Source organism: Theropithecus gelada, chromosome 3, assembly GCF_003255815.1.
Source record: "Theropithecus gelada isolate Dixy chromosome 3, Tgel_1.0, whole genome shotgun sequence".
Taxonomy (NCBI): Eukaryota; Metazoa; Chordata; class Mammalia; order Primates; family Cercopithecidae; genus Theropithecus; species Theropithecus gelada.
In genome coordinates this window covers 171,195,594-171,217,416 of record NC_037670.1, presented here as the reverse complement: position 1 = coordinate 171,217,416, position 21,823 = coordinate 171,195,594, and the positions used below count along the sequence as shown (strand labels likewise).

The following is a 21,823-nucleotide window of genomic DNA, read 5'->3' as shown; positions in this document are numbered from 1 at the left end:
ATTTCTGTTCTGATATGGAGAACAGTATTTCAGAGTCTGACATGTAACCCCTCAAGTAATTTTACCAACATGCTTATTTGATCTTAGTTTAGAAATCACAGAAAGTAAACCCCTCAAGCAATTTTACCAACATGCTCATTTGATCTTAGTTTAGAAACCACAGAAAGTTAGAAAACAATGAGTGCTTTGGGTTTTAGAAGAGTTTGTGATCTAAGCCTTAACTGTTCACTCTCATTTGTTTGGTCTGCTGTTTGGTTGGTTGGTCCCTTGATTTCTCCCTCCCCTTCCCGCCACCCAACTCCCTTACTCCTCCTTCTTCCCCTCTCTCTCTGCCAAATTTTAAGGGCAACCCTTTCAAATTTTCTGTTCTCCTCTTCCTTTTCAGCATATACTTTCTCTACCCCCTTCCTAACTGTAGACTGAAAACCAATCTAAAATATGATATTCAGTGTTCACTGTACATTAGATTCACCATCGGAGCTGTAAAATCCCAAAGCCCAGGCTGTACCTTAGACCAATTAAATTCAAGTCTCTGGGGTTGGGACACAAAGGTCTGTATGTTTTAAAGTTCTCTAGCTAATTCTGCTGTGTATTCAGGCCTGATAATCACTTTCTATAAATCATGCCTGAGCATTTGAATGATCTCAATTGTGAGATGAAGACATTTTAGAAAGAGGCATTTTTCCCACTACTTGCTTTCTGTAACTTATACATCCTCATATACAAATAATTATTTCCATATAATTATGACTTGAAAGGAGTTATTTCTAAAGTTCTACTTAAGCAGACACATTTTTTATTCTCAGGACATTATATCCTTATTTCATATACTACTATAGAAATGAACATCCACTTTAGCTCGAAATTATAAACTCTTGTTACTTAGAAAAAAACAATTGGGGACTTTTAAAATACAAAGTCTACAAGAGTGATTCATGATAAAGTTAAAAATACCCAGCACTCTGCCTAATACTGTGAAGGACATGATTTCAAAAGTGAACCCTTTCCTCTTCCTTTTTTTCCCCCTTCCCCTTTCATCCTCTCCTTTTCCTCCTCCTCCTCGTCTTTTTCTTCTTCTTCTTCTGGTTTAATATTGATGACATTACTTGATTTTGGTCATGCCTGCTTTTTAAAATAATTGAACCAAAATAGAACACTTAAATTTTACGGTTAATAATTTATTCAAATTATTATGTGGTGAATATTTGATTGAATACATACAACTTTTTAAGTTAATAGAGATGTTTTAAGAACAAATGGGTTAAGCTTTATTCTCTTCTTTCATAATAAAGGAATAAAGTGAATATGGATCTGTAATAAGTGTTTAAGACACTATTATAAAATGGACAATTTCTTTTCTTAACATCTATCACGGCTCTTACTTCTCTAAATTATATTCTTCATAATTTCAATATTTTCCTTCAATTGAAGATCTCTGTCTTCAGAAAAGTTATCAGTATCATTAATCACGATTTCAGCTTATATGATTCTGGTCTCATTGATCTGGGTGTTCCTTTCATCTACGTGCTTTAAAACTTCCTCAGATGATTCAAATTCATAGTGCCGATCGAGAATCATTGCTTTAACCATTGGATAGAAATTACAGCCTGAAGAAACTTTCTTCCATCAACAATGATGAATAAATAAGGTTTCTCAATGATTTTAATAGATAAATATTGATAACTATATATGCTTAGTAAATCCTGTGCCATTTTCTAATATTTCCAACCCAATTCTGTGTCTTTGCTTTCCTGCCAGTGACTTACCCAGATATTCCCATCTTGATGATAGGGTTTCCAGTTTCTCCCTGTGTCGCTGTAGAGCATCCGGTACTGGGTCACCCAATCTGAGCTGCTATATCTTCCTTGGGTTGCAATGGCACTGATCTGCTTCCGATTGCCAAAGTCAACCTGAAGCCATTGATAATGGTCACTGTCTGATGGAGACCATCCCCCAGCACCTGAAGATGGGCAGAGGCAAGATTGAAAAATGAATATTTAAATTTGAACTTGTACAACTGACAATGGAATATTCTACATATCTTAATTGGCCTTGGCAGTGCTCTATTTCACAGATATATTATGAAGTATCCTTTATAGATGCCATTGAGACTTCAACTAATATTCTTCCAGCTGGTAACATTGATTCTTTAACCTCTTTATGGTGTAATTATGTGCTCATTTTCTCCTGAGCAAATGTCTTCATAATTCCTCAATTAGATCTTATTAGTACATGTCAAAGTCTAATTGGCTGAGGGTTGATCAATTCACCATAAACTCTTCAGCTAAAATCATGAGAAAAATGTAACTATCCAATTTTTTTCTGTCATGTAAACTTTACCATTTAATAAATTATGAATTTAAAACAAGCAATTATACACAATTTTTAAATATATTTTTCTCATGAATTTTAGTAGAAAAATATTTGCAATTCTTAAGATGAGCCTAATCTTACATTAATTTCCTGTACCACTGAGATGTACAGGGAGGTATATATCAAATCAGGCAGTATGTTTACTTAACACTTAGAAGATATACAGACAGTATCTCTTGAAAGACATATTTCTAGAAAAATAAGATACTAAGCAAAGTTAAATCTCTTTTGGCAAAATATAATAATTGCTTAGCAAATAGTAAAAATATAAAAACATTTGTTAGAAAAATGGCACGAATATAGATCAATATTCTTAATTTATAGTAATATTTAAAATAACTAGGGTTGCACACAAAATAAGTTACAGAAAATATGGCCTAATGTCAGTGCTAAGAGGCACTATAATTTTTAAGGTGAGTTCAACTACTAAAGAGAATAAATGATAGAAAAATGCTCAATAGGTTATCCAATGTGCAGTATATCAAAATGTGTGTACTATTTTTAAAATAAGGAATTTAAAGGTTGTTGAAATAATTTATTCTATGAGGACGTTCATAATAAAAATCATTTTATAAATCATCACAAATATTCATTTAACAATGTTTATATGCCCTATTTTTGCTGAAAACTATGATAGAATAGCTTTTTAAAAAAATTACAAAACTAAAAAATTTTTAAATAACTGTTTGCCCAGGTGCAGTGGCTCACGCCTGTTATCCCAGCACTTTGGGAGACCGAGGCAGGTGGATCACCTGAGGTCAGGAGTTCGAGTCCAGCCTGGCCAATATGCTGAAACCCCATCTCCTCTAAAAATACAAAAATTAGCCAGGCGTGGTGGCAGGTGCCTGTAATCCCAGCTACTCGGGAAGCTGAGGCAGAAGAATCACTTGAACCTGGGAGGCAGAGGTTGCAGTGAGCTGAGATGGCGCCATTGCACTCCAGTTTGGGTGACAGAGCGAGACTCCATCTCAAAAAATAAAATAAAATTTTTTAAAATCACTGTTTTAGGGACTGGACAATGGGCAGTGCAGTACATGATCCATAAAATAAGATAAACAAATCAGGTGAGCCCTGCCAACTTCCTGGCTTTCTGCGAGCTTCACTTTCTGGATCATGGTACATGGAAGATGATCCCAAACAGAGTTCAGGAGTGCAGCAGTGTCACTGAAATGGAAACATATTACAATTCAAAGCTACTAAAGAAGCTCGAATTCACAGGACAGAGTCCCAGAGAGGGCACAGCTGTGTAAAGAGCTTTGGAAATCTACATGGGAGTCATCAATGAGTCTCTGGAATCTAGACTCAGAAGCAATATTGTGCTGTGTATTTTCAGATCAAGATTGCACAAGACCAGGTAAAGGGAGTTCTGAAATCAGCAATAACCAGAGGTTGCACAGAGCTGGGAAAAATTTGATTTCAGACTAGACAAAATTGAGAGACCTTGTTGAATCCCTCCAGGCATTCAGTAGACATCCCATAAAAGTCGTGCATTATAAGTAGGGATATTTTAGTCCTAAAATGAGGGCTAGTCCGGACACACCTGAGCAAAGGTTACTGAAAAAGATAAATCTGACCAAAAATTAATTCTTTGACCAAAACTCAACACTCCATTAAGGAAAGCCATAAACATTTAGAAACTGAACAACATTGCATCCATGATGTCAAGTATATAAATTCAAAAATATACTAGCCATTTGGACAAGCAGGAAAATATGTCTTAGAACCAGAGGAAAAAAAAATCAATAGAAATGTACCCCCAAAATAACAGAAATGATGAAATTAGCAGACCAGGACTTTAAAATAGTAATTATTAATTCTATTATCTAAAATAAAACCTATAAACATTTTTAAAAGATGCGAAATGTTGAAGGAGAAAAGCAAAAAAGAGAACTAAATGGAAATTTTAGGACTAAAAATTACATCTGAAATAGATAATTTAATGGATGGGCTTAACAGCAGATGAGACATAGAAGAAAAACATCATTGTACTAGAATGTAGGCCCATAGAAGACATCTAAATTAAGCTCAGAGAGGAAAAACAAGGCTTAAAATTAAACAGTATTCCAGTAAGTTCTGAGACACTGATAACTGCCCTAGGAAGCATGCAAGTGGAGTACTAAAAGCAGAGAAGACAGAGATTGGGTCAGAATAAAATATGTTTGAAGAAATAATGGTTGAAATACATAAACCCAGATATGTGAGAAGCTGATTGAATTCCAGGCAGGAGAGATACAAGGCAAAATACAATAAGGCACGATATAATTATTTGCTGAAAGACAATGCTAAAGAGAAAATCTTAAAAGTATTCACAGGGTTACAACGTCTCAGCAGAAATAATGCAAACCAAATGACAATGAAATGACCTATCAGACATGATGAAAAAAAAAGCTGGCAACCTGAAATTCTGTGTCCAGCAAAAATATCTTTTAAATATAAAAAAAACGTAAAATTCAAGACAAACCTGGGAGAATTCATTACTCCTATGTGTATACTATAAAAATATAATTTTTTCACCTTAAGGGAAGTTTTACCATTTTGAAACTCATATTTACATGAAGAAATGAATGCTTAAAATGCTAAACATGTTAAGTACATATAAAATATTTGTTTAGGTTTTTAAATTTTATTAACAGATAATTTAGTGTTTAAAAACAGTAATGATGAATGACAGGGTTTATAATAAATGTGGAATTAAAATATGCAACTCAAATAGTACAAAGGATAGGAGTCTGGACAGGAAATATGTTATGCTGTGGTCTTACTTTACACATGAAGTGGTATTATTTGAAAATAGCAAACCCTAGATCAAAGGTTAGCAACCATTTTCTGTAAAAGGTTAAATACTGAATATTTTTGGCTTTATAGACCATACTACCTCTGTTAAAACTGCCAAATTCTATTATAGTATGAAGAGCAGTACATAAACAAAAGAGTGTGGCCATGTTATAATGAAGTGTTATTAACAAAATCTTATAGCTGGACAGAGGGTTGAAGTTTGTCGATCCCTGCCCAAGATCAATCTCTTAAAAAAAAAAAAAAAGTATATACAAATTTAAAATCTGTACCTTTCACTATATCAAAATCATATCTCACAAAATATTTGGACAAATTTAAGTATCTAGTGTTTGTGTTTGCATAGGTTATATGTGTCTATAGAATATATGTGCAAACGATGTAACTACTTCTCAGTCTCTATTCTCACCTCTTCAATTCACACTTTTACAAGAATGTTTTTTCTATGATATAGTACTTAGCTGTAATTCCTCTTCAGGAATTTCCTGGGTTAAAAAGAGGCACCTGTAGATGATATACCTTCATGGGGTTGTGCAAATGTAACGACTGTTCAACCTGGGGCTATAAAGAGCCAGTACCCTGCTCCACCCTGTGGAAACTCTGAGGTGTCTTCACAGTCCCAGAGCTCCCTGCAGGGATTGGTCAAAGACTTCACTGAAACTGCATTTCACCTGAACTCCTCCCTGTGACTAATTTCTGTTTCATTCCTTTCTCTTCCACAGATTTTCATCCCCTAAACACTCCTAATTAACTTCCTAGATGCTATTTTTCATCTCAGGATTTGTATCCTGGAGATTCTAGTCTGCAGTCCCTCTTGGGACCACTTCCTGATAATCCGTTCACGAACAATGAGTTAGTTATACCTGCTTTGTAATCTGTTTTTTCCTATTGTAGTGTTAGTATATAATATTCCTTATTGTCATATATCATTCATCTTCCTATTTTACCTAGAATTCCATAAAATTTTGGAAGAGCTGTAGGCTAATTTTGGAGACAACAATATACTCAGTTATTGAGGGATAACAAATATGTTTTCTTACCTGTTAGATATACAGTTCCAAACCTTGAAGAAATTTTATAGCCAATTTCATAGAGAGTTCTATATATGTATTACCAAAAACAACAGGGTGATTCAGTGAACTAATGTCAACAAGCAATTAATACAATGAGGTAGCAGGTGAGAAAATAGCTGATTGATTGAGGAAACTTAGAATATTTCCTCTGTTTTGCTAATGAACGCTCCAGAATAAATTTTCTTAAGTGACCTATTTTTTTGCTACATTCCAGTCTTTCAGCAAGCAAGCAATTAACGTACAGCTGCTTAATCCCATTTATCTCATTACTTTTAGCAAAATAGAATTTACTGTCAATTTTAAGGAAAGCAAAAATCGAAAATCAGGAGAAATATAAGTCAAAATGTATTTCTTAGCAGAAATATAAGTGGAGAGAATACTATAGTGGGTAACCTCAAGGGGAGGGCAAAAGTCAGTCTTTCATGAGGAACATGGTGGAAAGATCGATGAAAAGTTCCCTTTTTCTCTTTGATCTATCAAGCAATGTAATTTGGCGAAGTTTATTACTTTGTTTACTTGGCTTGTGAAATGTGTAACCTCTATTGATCCAGGGATTAATAATGATACCTCTTTCATCCCAACAACCTCTGGAATGTGGTGTATAAGAGGGCAAAAAAGTTCCCAATGTATTGTAGTAGCTCAGAGAAAGTAGTTGGACGTCAAAGAGGAGTTGGAAGAGGCGGAGAATGAATAGTCATAAACTCTCAGTTCCTAAGAAGAACTCTTACCTAGAGATAATATTACCTAAAACATCTAGCAAATAACTAGTGTATTGTTGAAGTAACTTGAAAGATGTGTACTTGTTAGAGAATTCTTGCTCGTCTCGAAACAATAAGATGCCGTTTTTTCCTTTCCCTACTCTCTCCCCTTCTGTGTTCTCTCTTCCCTTTCCCACCCCCGCATCCTCTGTGTGTCTTTCCTTCTTCACTCTTCTTTCTCACACATACACAGATATTCCTCCCCCTGTGTATTTGCATGTGTGTAGTATGTGGTGTGTGCACATGTATGCTGTAAAGATTTAGTGTTTGTATTCTACGTGTCCATTCTATGTGGGTTCCTAGAGTGATGCTTTAGAGAATCTGAATAAATTGATGAAACTAATACTCTAGACTCATATGAGTTATTTTTGCTTTATAATTTGTAACTCAGTAAGTCAGAGAAAAGAGGAATTTTGCAGGGGGGTTAGAGAGGCCATGGAGCTTCTGTTGTAGTGATAAATGGCTCCTGAAGAAACACAGCCCTCAAGTTGGTGGTTTTAACACCACCAGAGCCTATAAGCCTGGATTCTAATTTAGCAAAAATACATGGTGAAGAAAAATCAATTAGGGTTAGAACTACCTTTAATAACTGGCTGAGAAATATGTATCAGATGAAAAGAATAAATTGAAAAGGAGACTCCAGGCAAAACTGCATTATGAGTTCAGGCTTTGAGACCCCCTTCTGCTTCAAATACACTGTATTTTTAGATAAGATAGATAAGAAGAAAATTGAAAAGACATAGTGAGGATCAAAAAATAAGATAAGCATCTCCATGCACAAGAAATGCAACAAACATGCAAAGCAATGAGTAGGGTTGAAGCCAACGCCAGCTAGAGTCCAGATCTGGGGACATACAAAGGCATTTGGGCATTTGGCTACTATGGAATATTGGTGATGTAAATTTCCTGTGTGTATCAGCGACAGAAAGCTTGCTTCAAGGTTGCAAACCAAGACTGGCCCTCGGCTAACCTGGTTGTGAAAAGAGACTGAAGAAAGCTGATTACTCACTTAAACATACGGATTATATGAGGCTGTATGCCCAAAGAGGTTAGCAAATAGGCATATCTGAGATGAGTAAAGGCATTCACTGGCTTGGTGACCAGACACATAATAATAATAACACTGCCAGGCACAGGCATCGGGCCAGTAATGTAAGGTACAGTTTCAGACTGGACATTCTGGGACTTGAGTAGAGAAAGTCCCATAATGATAAAGCACAAAAACAAGGGAGATGAGAAGAGATAGGAAGAGAGAAAGAGAGAGAGACCAGAAAGAGAGAGACTGGCTGTCAAGAAGAACATGCAAATGAAAATTTCAAATGACAGGAACAAAACCCAATGCCACGAAGTCAGTAAAGTCAAAAGTTCAACACCAATTAGCTCCAAAAGTAATAGCAATTGAGGGCTAGTGGAGATAAATAGGCTCTATCCTCTCAAAAATATAAAATAGGTAATGCTATTCATTAAAAATAGCAGTAATTGTAAGTTACAACAGGGAAAAATAAAAATAGATGAATACTAAAAAGAACCATGAAGTAGTTTTAGAAATGTAAAATTTAGTTACTGATAGGAAAATAAACTCATCAGAGGAAAAGTTACCAATTCTATATAATCTAAGAAATAATTAGTGAGCTAGGCTGCGCACGGTAGCTCACAAGTGTAATCCCAGCAGTTTGGGAGGCAGAGGCAGGTGGATCACTTGAGGTCAGGAGTTCGAGATCAGCCTAACATGGTGAAACCGCATCTCTACTAAAAAAAAAAAAAGTAGAAAAATTTGCTGGGCGTGGTGGCGGGTGCCTGTAATCCCAGCTACTCGGGAGGCTGAGGCAGGAGAATCGCTTGAACCCAGGAGGTGGAGGTTGCAGTGAGCTGAGACTGCACCACTGCACTCCAGCCTGAAAATAAATAATTAGTGAGCTAAAAGGTAATGTTTCCATGTTGACATATATATACACACACACACATACATATACATACTTATAAATCATATAATTTATATATAAAATATGTAATAAATATATTGGTATTGATATTAATATATTAGATTAAATATCTAAACACATAATGTATAATTGATATACATTAACATGTACATATATAAAATTTACCACTATATAAAAATTGTACTATATATAAATATATATAAATGTATATCAATTATACATCAGTAAACCTGTTAAAATTTGCAGTAGTTAACATACATTGGGGGTAAATTGGAAGCTTCTAGGGTAAGTCTAAGAGAAGTTCTAGACTAAGACCAATACATAGAATATAAACATTTGAAAAACTAATTTTTATTCAAAACTAAAAAAGACATGACAACATGAATTTTAAGACCTTCTGAACATTGAAAATACTATGTAACATGAGTTTAAACCTACAATGGAGAAGTATCCAATTGATACAAAAGCAGTAACAGGCATCTTAAGAAGTGCTAAAAGGAACTTGTTAATGAGCTCAGATTTTATTTGCAGTGGGGGATAAACATCTGCAAGGAGGTCATGTGATCTATGAGAAGCGGATAAATAGGCTCCAACCAAGTGTAGATATTTATTGATTAGAGTAGCCAGGGAAGAAGACTATATCCATTAATCAACATCTGTTATAAACTAGAACAGGAAAATTGGCATGGCCCAATCATTCCTAAAATATTGATAAATAAATACTTACATAAATAAGGTTGAAACAAAAGCGCTTGAAAGCTATTTTTTAAGCAACACAGAAGAAAGAAGATATAATACTATCAGATACTATTTAATGACAGGAAAATAGTATTGTTTGTCGTCCATTTCTACCAACAAAGAAAACAGTTTCAATAATTCTAGGAGTAGCAAAACTACTAACTGAGTATAGATAAACACCTCCCGAGAGAAGCTAAGACATAATAAGACGGACAAAGTGGTTTTACCCTTTTCTTTTTTTCTTTCTTTTCTTTTTTTTTTTTTTTTTTGAGATGGAGTGTCGCTCTGGCACCAGGCTGGAGTGCAGTAGTGCGATCTTGGCTCACTGCAACCTCCGCCTCCTGGTTTCAAGCGATTCTCCTGCCTCAGCCTCCCAAGTAGCTGGGATTACAGGCACACACCACCACGCCCGGCTAATTTTTGTATTTTCAGTACAGACAGGGTTTCACCATGTTGACCAGGCTGGTCTCCATCTCTTGACCTCATGATCTGCCCATCTCAGCCTCCCAAAGTGTTGGGATTACAGGCTGAGCCACCACGCCCGGACCATGCCCTTAACTTTTTGAAGCATTCGAATTCAGATTATAACCCCAAGGACTGCATTATCCATAAATGTAATCTTAGCTTTCTTGAATATTTATTAAAGGAACTGCCAAAAAAGGAAAGATAGTCAAAAACCAAATACCATAAATTTTAAAAACAATGAAGTTGGTATATCTGGGAAATATAACAAGAAAGATCTTCTTTAAAGTCTAGCACGTGAGTTGTAAATATTTAGGAAAAAGGATGAAAGGGCTCTGGTGATAGAGGAGGCAACAGTGGTAGGTTATAAGGATTTCCTTTTTTTAAATTGAGCCCTTGTTTAATAGAACAGATTAAATTCCACAGACGTATCTTCAATTTTAATTATTGCAAAGCATTTGACAAAATATCTGGAAAATGTAAAATAGTAAAATGTGGGCTGAGAGATAACAGTTTTAGGTAAATTAAAAAATGGCTAATAATCATTGCCAAATACGTTGATTAATGGTGATGTCAGCTTGAAGAGTGCTCTCTAATGATGTACCACAGGCTTTCGTCCTGTACACTGTCATTTTTAATATTTTTATTCTCTAAGGCATGAAAAACATGCTTATGAAATTTGTCAGTTATATAAACCTGGAAAAGAAACCTAATAGGATAACAAACTGATTAATGATGAAAATGTTTTTGACTGGCTGGAAACCTGAACTTATAACAGCACAAATTGTTTTAACATCAACAATGAACTAACATACTCATTTTGAAGAAATACATTATCACCTTCATGATTAAAGGTATCTAATGCTTAGAAAGAATTATGTAACCTTACTTTATGAATAATACATAGGGTTAAAATTATGACATCTAAGTAGAATATTATATTTGAAATATAATATTAAATATGTTTTTCATGCATTTTGATAAAGTCTTTATATATATATACAAATTAACAAATTACAAGATTATAAGTAGGTAGTATCAGGAATTATCACAAAATGAACATAACAGTGTAACAGCCACCCAGATCTATAAAGAAATCATTGCCAGCAATCCACAAGCTCTTCTTGTTTCCTTTTTCAAAAATGACTGTCTCTTTCCTCCCCAATAAATTGCTCTAGAAAGTGGTTCTGCCCCACACTATACTCAAAAATCAAGGTCAAAACGTGTAGATCAAATTGTAAACGTTTCTGGAAGATAACATACAGCATCTTTTTGTGGTTGGGAAGGATTTTTTAAACAGGACTCAAAATGTACTAGCTAAAAAGGAAAATATAAATTCAGTTACAGTAAAATTAGACATTGATTATCACAAGGCATTAATAAGAGAGTTAAATGGCTAACTATAGATTGAGAGAAGATATTTCTAAACATATAACGAAAATATTCATTTTTGTTAATGTATAAACAAGCTCCACAAATCAATAAGAAACACTCAGTAAACCTAATAAAAATTGGGTAAAACATTTTAACAGGCAGTCCACAAAAGAAAAATTATAAGCTTATTCAATATGTTTGTTCCTTCAGTGGTTCTGCACACTACACTAACAAAAGTTACTGGAACTTTTTTTTTTTCCCCATAAATGGCATTATGAAAATCATTAACATTCTGGCAATTAGACAAACAAAAGAAAATCTGTCTAGCACTTCACAGGTAAAGCACCGAGTGTCAGTTGTGAGAAATAGACTTATAGCAAGTTGTTTAGTTTCATATATTTTAAAAACATATAAATTATTTTCAGGGAATTTCACAACAATTATATTTTAAGATATTTGATTTAAGGATGTTAATTTGTTTTTAAAATGTCAAATATTACCTTAAGATTATAAGAGACAAGACAAATGAAAAGCAGACCCAAATGTTATACAGCTGCTTAAAACTACATAAAGCCTAGATAACAGTGAAACGAATGTGAATGCAAATCTAAGTTTGATTAAGTTCTTGCTCCACGCAGAAGCCACAGTGATACACACAGAGGCTAGCCTGAGCCAGAGTATAAAAACAAATATACTCTTATTTTACATTATTTCACACACAATGTTCTACATTAGACATGTATACAAGTTTAATGTAATATAGCGAGAATTAGGTCTGATTAGAACATCTTGAACATTTACGTTACCTGTAATTTTAAAGTTCACTTACTAAACAGTGTAAATGATGTATGGTCTTACTTTTTTAATGTCCTGAAAATACTGTGGCCAAGAGAAATTACACTTTTGTGTGTATTATCTCAGGTGGTAGTATTTTTCTTTTTCTAAATTAAACTTTTTCTAAAAGGAACTTACAGGTAGTCAGATGTGAATGTAATATTTTTAAAGCATTAGAATAGCTATTACCAACAACAGAATGGATTCCCACAAAAGTAATGAGCTCTTCACTACTGGAGATATTCAAGTGAAAGCCAGTTATCAGAATGGTTTTAGAAGAAAAATTTGCATAATTTGGGAGATTGGACTGTGTTCTTTAATTTTATTTAAAATGAAAGTTAAAATGCAAGCTATTATGTTACAATCATTAGCAAAACTATCAAGTGGATATTATTTCTTATAGGCTTATTTTCAGTTTTGGTTCATCTGTTTTATTAATATGGGGGGGTGTTATTTACACCATTGCTAAGTAACACTTGACTATATATAATTTTTATTTTTAATGAGTCTGGTCATTTCCTTATTTACTATGAATATCTCTCCTGGTTCATTCATTCAGCAAATATTTATAGAGCACTTCTACATGCCAGCTACTCAGGGTTTCTTTTAGAATAGTTTATAAGCAATTGTTATGATTTTTTTATACTTGAGAATCCAATTTATTCATTTAAGGAATGTACCAAAAAATCTTTAACTAAAGATTTTATCATATGGAAAACCAGATATGTCATATATTTTATTCACAGAAATGAAGTCTTACGTGTGATAAAAATAAAGCAAATAAAAATAATGTAATCCAGTCAAAGTCATTGAAGTCATGCTCCTCTTTGCAACTATTTGGAAGCTGCTATGTAGTTCTCCCTTGTAAGGAAGCCTGAGGAGCTTCATGGTGTATGTAGTCCCTAGTATCTCTTCGTTCACTGCATTTCTAACTGAAATCAAGATCAAAGCTTTCATCAGTTGAAGGCAAATATCGACGTTGCAAAGAAATGTAAAGTTAGGTCAATTTTCTGGGTGCAAATTTACTGCCTTACTTTGTATTCTGTCATCCCTGGCATGCATTCTTAGTAAAGTCTGCGGAATCTTGTAAAGAGTATAGTTAATTAGACATAATTTCTTGGCTTCCCAAGCTAAGTGCCCATTCAGTGGCATTGCACAGAAAATGTCATCATTCTCCAGATGTTACTCTCTCCAATATATATATAAAAAAAAAGTAAAAACATTCTTGTCCATGCAGCTCACAAGGAATATTACTCGGTGAAGGTGCAGAATGTAAGTGTATAGACTACAAAACGCTGCAAAGCTCAAACATACAACAGTGATGTAGGTTACCAAATTGCCCCTCTATGAGAGGGAAGATTAAGGGATGGGTATCAATAAGGAAATCAATTAAATCATAGAATTTGTAGCAAATTTCTTAAGATTGCCCATTTTTTAAGTCAAGAAATGACTTAAATTCATTATTTAATAACCACTGCCTAGCATGGTTCTCTGGACATAATAGGCACTCAATAAACATCTATAAAATGAATATAAGAATAAAGTAAAAAATGAATATATTAATTAATTACATCCAGGAAATAGGATCCCTGAAACAAGAGGGAAAATTCTTGGGTCCAGTTGCATACATATAAGAAAGACAGAGATTACATAAGGCAAATTGAATTATAATTGAAAAAATCTCCTTAATCAAGTTAGTGGTTCTCATTGTATCTCCAGTAGAGCAGAATTAGAAGACTTCTCCAGAGCAGTTATTGTATTTATTCTAGATTTTATTCTTGGCTTCATTTATTTTATGCAGGTATTCTCACTCAAGTGTGTGTGTGTGTGTGTGTGTGTGTGTGTGTGTTCTTAAAAATTATTTGATTGTTTACATAAATAAAATCCTCATAAAATTAAGTCATCAACATTATCTTGGAGAAATCCTTGGATTGTATTAAAACTCTAGCACTCCGAGTGGTCCACACTAGGAAAGGAGTGTGGAATTCTGCTTAGAATTCTGTCTTAACAAGTTTTACTGGGCTCCAGTTATTACTCATGCATTAGCACATCCCTTCCTGTGAACATTATCACAATCACATCTCCACACATCAGGGAGCAATCGGCTTATGTGGGTCAGCAGAGTGAGTGGACGGGGTATTCTGATGAGCTGGGAATGAGAAAGGACTTGCTTAGTTACCCAGGAGAGGTGGGGAATCTTGGCACAGGCCTGCTTCAAAGGGACCCGGGAAGCTGGCTGAGAGGATCCACAATTCAAAGCAGAAATGTTAAGAATTTAGATGTAACTGATTACAGTAGGATATTCCTTTAACTCGCATAGTGGCTTTTAGCTAAGTGGCTAACATTAAGTGAATTTAAAAATAGAGTCTCAAAACCTAGTCTCTATCTAGCATTTTGTGCAAAAAAAAGCTTTAGTTATTTATTACTGTTTCATTCACTTAAGAAAGAAAAGCATCAGAGGCACATTTACAAAATGAAAATCTTCCAACTAGTAACTAAATATAGTTTATTGTTTATTAACAAAATAATTAGGGATGCAAATAACATCTCCATACCATCTGCCTCAGGGACCCTTACTGAAGCTTCATTATTTTCTGGGGCAGAGGCACAGCTCTAAAAGACATCACTAGAAAAAGATGCAGAATAGCAAAAAAGAAATGTGCATATTATCTGTGCATTAGCAAAATCTATTATTAGACAGGTGATAATGTCAATGGTGTATACAAATAGATGCAAAACAATATATACAAATTTGTTTGCTGTGTGTGCAGTGATATATTTAATTTATATATGCAAATTTTTGAGATACAATGTTGCATTCAATGATGCAAAATTGCCAATGATCTGTGCAACAATATAAGGAAAATGTATTGTCTATACAATGATTTTCGAGCTAGGTCTACCATACAAGAAAGTACAAAAAGATGAGGTCATTTTCAAGTAAAATCTCATGATCATCGAGAGAGATATTGCTTCTGACTTGCAGTAAGTGGAAAATTGCTTTGTATCTCCACTTTTCATATTTGTACACTTGGTCTCAGACTTTGATAGAGTAATTTCATATACTTGAAAACATAGGTTATAAAGCCTTTATCTGCTTTAGTTCATTTTTTAGGAAGAAATATAAGGGAATTGTTCTCAAGATCAATATGGTTAAATATAGTAAATACATTCTTTAAGATCTAACTCAAATGCCTTTTATGAGTGCTCTGATCTCCCCCATGACTCATGCATAGTGCGTCATTCCCTTCTCGTTGGCTAGCACTTTGTACACACATTATTTATTCCAATCCTAACCCTAGTTCCTGGATGGCAAGCATTATGCAGTTCTCAAGTTCATTCTTACAACCCCTCTGATTCCTATGAAGGTGAATGGCACACACAGCCAGCGACTTCAATGACTAACTACTGTAACTATAGTATCTGTTTTGATAAAGAGGGGAGATTTTTGGTGTATGTGTACTTGGCAACATGAAACAATTTCACCAAAAACATTGTGGGTGTGTTTTGATATTAACTTAGACTATATATAGCAGTCCCACTTCACAAGGCTCTGAATGAGTAGAGAAACAACATTAACAACACTAGGATAAGTACACACACACACACAACACACACACACACACACGACAGATAAGCCTTGTAAATATAGTTGTTTTTAGTGCAATCTTCTGAAAGTGTTACATTCATATACACAGAGACATCAATTCTTCTTTTAAATAATTTCTTTAATAGGCTTTTTTTTCCCCCATAGGGCAAGCTGAAACTGGTTGACATAGCAATGGGCTAAAATAACAATGTAGAGAAAATAGTTGCAAACCAAATTTAAAAAAAAAAAAAACAGGTTCAAAATTCTTTGTACACCTTAATAGGGAGGATATCTTCTATTACCCTAAAAATTTTCCCACATCTTTATGAGCTCCACATCACTAATTTTAATTCCCCGAAATAGAATTGCATTTCCTGTCTGAGATTTTAGTAACATATTATAACAAAAAGCATACTGGACTGGAAGCAAACCTAGTTATAAAGATATGCTTGTCATATGTAAAAAGTCATGATCGCTGATCATTAGAGAAATTAAAATCAGAACCACAGTGAGATACCAACTACACCAGTTAGAATGGTGATCATTAAAAAGTCAGGAAACAACAGATACTGAAGGGGATGTGGAGAAATAGGAACGTTTTCACACTGTTGGTGGGAGTGTAAATTAGTTCAACCATTGTGGAAGACAGTGTGGCGATTCCTCAAGGATTCAGAACCAGAAATACCATTTGACCTACAATCCCATTACTAGGTGTATACCCAAAGGATTATCAATCATTCTACTATAAACACACATGCACACATATGTTTGTTGCAACACCATTTATGATAGTAAAGAGTTGGAACCAACCCAAATGCCTATCAATGATAGACTGAATAAAGAAAATGTGTCACATATACATTTTGGAATACTATGCAGCCATAAAAAAGAATGAGTTTGTGTCCTTTGCAGGGACATGGATAAAGCCAGAAACCATCATTCTCAGCAAACTACCACAGGAACAGAAAACAAAACACCGCATATTCTCACTCATAAGTGAGAGCTGAACAATGAGAACAGATGGACACAGGAAGGGGAACATCACACACCAGGGCCTGTCAGGGGTTGAGAGGGCTGAGGGAGACAGAGCATTAGGAGAAATACCTAATGCGTGTGGGGCTTAAAACATAGATGACATGTTAATGGGTGCAGCAAACCACCATGGCACATGTATACCTATGTAATAAACCTCCATGTTCTGCACATGTATCCCAGAACTTAAAGTACAATTTTAAAAAATATGTTTGTGTGACATTAGAGAATAGGGGGTCCAAGTTATAAATCTCAACATTTTGATTCAGCCATAAAAAAATGGGAAGAAAACATGTCATAGTTTTTGAAATTATTATTAGAAACCTAATTAGAAGATATAATATGTCTCAACTATTTAAATATACTTAATATGTATATTTATATTTAAATATATTTTTATATATTAGTAATATATATTTAATATATTTAATATTTATATTAATTTAATAATATATATTTAATATATGTAATATTTAATATATTAAATAAGTATACTTAGGTATACTTTTTTAAAGTAATATACTTTAAGTATGCTTAATTATACTTATTTAAGTTTATTTAAATTAAGTATAATTTAAATAAGTATAATTAAGCATACTTAAGAATAAGTATGTTTATGTTCAAATATACTTAAAAATAAGTATGTTTATGTTCAAATATACTTAAGAATAAGTATGTTCATGTTTAAATATACTTAATAAGTATATTTATATCTAAATATTTATTAGCATTTTGATAAGTAATGTTTTCACTGTTTTGTTAACCATCTAATTCACAAAAGGTCTCATTAGAAAATACTTAATACTCAGACACTGTAGGAACAAAACAACCAGCATTATTAAAAACAGGGGAAGGTGGGACAAATGTCTGAGTTTTTAAAAGTCTATATGTTTTGTCTATTTTTTCCATTTTCCTTTATATTTACTTATATATACTATAGGAACAAGAGATTAAATATTCTGTTGCTAACTATATAATTTTTATTAATTCCTCAAAACGTAACATTAACTTTGTGATAGCTACAGTGCTTATAAAATTTATTTTTATAGGACATTGAATTTTCCTACATGAAGCTATAAACGAACACCTGCTTTGTATTAACTAATTTACCACTCAAAAAAAGCCATAAAACTTACCAGTCTTAGTGTCTCTGACCAAATATTATGTACACTGTACATATTCTTTTAATTCAGAAAGTATGAGATGCTCTACATATCTCAATGAGCACTGCTTGAAATATCTATTTAGCATCTTCCAATCAAATTACAGTATGAACTTTGTTTTACTTGGTGAAGAAAATACCACTATAACTGCTACATCGAGAATAAGTTGTATGGATATTCCAACAGTAACAGAGAACAGTGAAAATAATGATTGAGCTGGATGTACCAAGAAGTGGGTAGATGACAGAATTCTCAGAACATCCTGACAGACTGGATTTTAGGGTGAGAGCTCCTGGCGACAATGGCAGGTGAAAAGGAGGAATCAAGGCTGACTTCTAGACATGCAGAGTTGAGAAACTTAAAGTGAGTTAGTAGCAATTCCTGAAATGGAAAAAAATGGTTAGAGAAAGAGATTTTTGGACGACAATTAGGAGTTGCATTTGAGTCTTAACTTGAGGTGTCAAGATCCCAAATCGGTTGTAAAGATGAGTTTGGGTCTCAGGAAGAAGAAATTAAGACATCAATTTAGGAGTCATCAGTAGCTGAATGGGACTGAAAGATGAGATTAGACGGGAGGATCTAGTGAAACAAGTGTTTTCCAAGACTTGAGGGGACATACCAATGTCTAATATCTATTTAGAGGAAAAAGAAAAGGAATGCCAAGTGAGAGAGAAAGAAACCCGTGAGAGAAAGAAACCACGGTGGCACCGTGGTAGCCAAGCAGGAAAGTTTTCTAGTTGGAAGAAGTGGTCACTGTATCATTTTGTGAGACAATGTGGCAACACAATCTTTTTTAAGTATAAATAGAATAATGTCTTTGATTCACAAACTCCATCTTCCCAATCATGGAATCTGCATTATTATAGAAATAACTACCCTTAAAGCTGGTAATACATGCACCAATATGTTCATTGCTTCAATCTACCACTATTCATAATCAACTGAAACTGGGAACATCTAAATTTTCATCAATAAGGGAAAGCTAGGTAACTTGAGATAGAATAATCATATAGAGTATTTTATAGCTGATATAAATAATATGTATTATTTTCAAATTGTTTTTAAAAAGCAGAATATGAGTCTGAATATACATTGATTAAAAATAGGTAAAATTATGAATAATATAATTCAGGGTTGGTATAGAATAGAACTCCACATTTTTTCTATTCCATTTATTATTATCTTAAGATTTACCTACCTTAATGAAGATAGTTTATCACTGTGTTTTTTGCTTTTTTACATGTTAAATAGTGATGTTAAATATTTCATATACATACACTAATTATAAAATTACTAACTGAATAATCTCTTTTTAGCTTTTGTTTATTTAGTGATATCTTGATGTTTTTCTTATCCAATTTGTGAGCCTTTTAAATATCAAGAATGCTAATCCTTAGTCATTATTCCCATAAAATACTTACAACAAAAGTTTTCATTTAGTGATCACATATCATAATACACTTAAATGTTACATTTATCAAAATTCCTATTTTACACATGCTAAAAAGAGATTTTATAGAGTTGAGGTGACTTGCCCAGGCCACAGAGAGCTAGTAACAGAAATCTGTTTGAGTTCTGATAAGTCCAATTCCATATCCCGTGCTTTCTTTTTCCATGAAGGTATTTAAAACTAAAGACCCCTAAAAATTTCAAACACTTGACAATACTGATCTTAAGTTATTTTCAAATGTGGTTTTAGTTCATGGAGAAACATGGAAAAATATGCTAAACAGAAAGGAGTATGCAGAGTACTTTGGCCTTCTCAGGAAACCAAAAGTAGGATGATTCTATAAATTACGTAATAGGCAAATTGAATCCCTTTAAAAATTAACGAAGTGCCACTAGTTTAACACTGAAACAAAGGCTATAATCATCATACACCGTTTGTAACACTGTCTCTTGATATTATTTGAATTTGGAGTTAAAGATGAATCATTCTCACCACCCATTAGTAGAGAACTTACCAATTCATAAAACTATTAAAACTCTCTATTGGTACAAGAACCAACAGAATCTTTAAAGTTAATAGGAAAGAAAGAAAATTAGACAAAAGGTACTATAAACAAATAAGGAAAAATATAAAGTACAGAAACCCTTAACCACACTAATATTTATTTAACTCTAAATATTCATGCCAATTAAAAAATGTTTTATATGGAAGTGACACAGAATAAGAACTTACTTTTCAAGCAATATGTTGTATTCTTTTTTTAATAAATTTCTAGTTGGCTTTTTTTTTTTCTGATTTCAGTTTTTAATCTTTAAATTTTAGTATTTGATATAGTTTTAATCTTTGTCCCCATCAAATCTCCTGTTGACTGGTAATCCCCAATGTTGGAGGTGAAGCCTGGTGAGAGGTGATTGGATCATGGGGGCAGTTTTTCATGCATGTTTAGCACCATCCTCTTGGTGCTGTTCTCGTCATAATGAGGGAGTTCTCACGAGATCTTGTTGTTTAAAAGTGAGTGGCATCTCCCTGCCCTGCCTCTTGTTCCTGCTCCTGCCAAATAAGACGTGTCAGCTCCCTCTTTTCCTTCTTGCATGATCATAAGTGTTTTGAAGCCTCTTTGGAAGCTGAACAGATGCCAGCATCATGCTTTCTGTATGGCCTACAGAACCATGGCCAATAAAACTTCTTTTCTTTATAAATTACCCAGTTTCAGACCTTTCTTTCTTTCTTCTTTCTGTTCTTCTTTCTTTTCTTTCTTTCTTTCTTTCTTTTTTTTTTTTTGACGGAGTTTCACTCTTGTTGCCCAAGTTGGAGTGCAATGGCACGATCTCGGCTCACTGCAACCTCCGCCTCCCAGGTTCAAGCGATTCTGCTGCCTCAACCTTCTGAGTAGCTGGGATCACAGGCACCCACCACCAACCCGGCTAATTTTTTTGTATTTTTTGTAGAAACGGGGTTTCCTCATGTTAGCCAGACTGGTCTTGAACTCCTGGCCTCACATGATCTGCCCGCCTCAGCCTCCTAAATTGCTGGGATTACAGGCGTGAGCCACCGCACCTGGCCCAAGTATTTCTTTATAGCAATGTGAGACTGGTCTAATACAGTATTTGACACTGTTTGTATAACAGGTTTTTCCTTTCTATTCTACACTCTCTGGGGACCAGAGACCCTGCATTATCCTGGTCCTCCATCAACTCTAACCATTTCTTTTCTCTTAGTTTTTCATCCTGCTTTTCCCCTTTCAGTTCTGGTATTTTCTAAGTTTGTTTTTCTCCAGACCTGAATTAAATGATTTTAATGTAACAGTTTTTATTGGGAACTTATTATCTATAGATATTTTACTCAGGTGAACTCAGCTAGTCCTTGAAACAGCTGTAGGAGACAAGTGCTGCTGCACATGTTTTATAAATTAAAGAAACTAAAGCATAGAAAGGTTGGGTAAGTTGACACAGATCACATGGATAGTAAGAAAAGCAGCTAGTAAGTTGACCCAGGGCATGACTTTTAACCACCGTGCTATACTGCCTGCCAGTCAGCAACTACCAAGCTTCTAACATGTGCATAGCAAGCAGTCTATCCTATTCTCTAAAAGCAAACCAAACAACCAAACAAGAAACAAACTGACATGTTATTACTGATAACTCTATACTTTCCTTAGGTTAACATCTTTAGTGGTATACGCCCAAGTTCCAAAGTCTAGACACCCATTTACATTAAACTCCTATTACATTTTACAGTGTG

At 34.1% G+C, this 21,823-nt stretch overlaps 1 protein-coding gene across 2 annotated transcripts in view; it reads right to left on the bottom strand.

Annotated features, from left to right (window-relative positions):
- The window catches only part of CNTNAP2 (contactin associated protein like 2), a 2,276,620-nt gene that overhangs the window by 1,570,879 nt on the left and 683,918 nt on the right, over positions 1-21,823 (bottom strand). For both annotated transcript variants that reach the window (XM_025380223.1, XM_025380224.1), the window contains one exon: positions 1,767-1,960. In XM_025380223.1, coding sequence (XP_025236008.1) covers positions 1,767-1,960 — 194 coding nt within the window. The remainder of the gene's footprint in view (positions 1-1,766; positions 1,961-21,823) is intronic.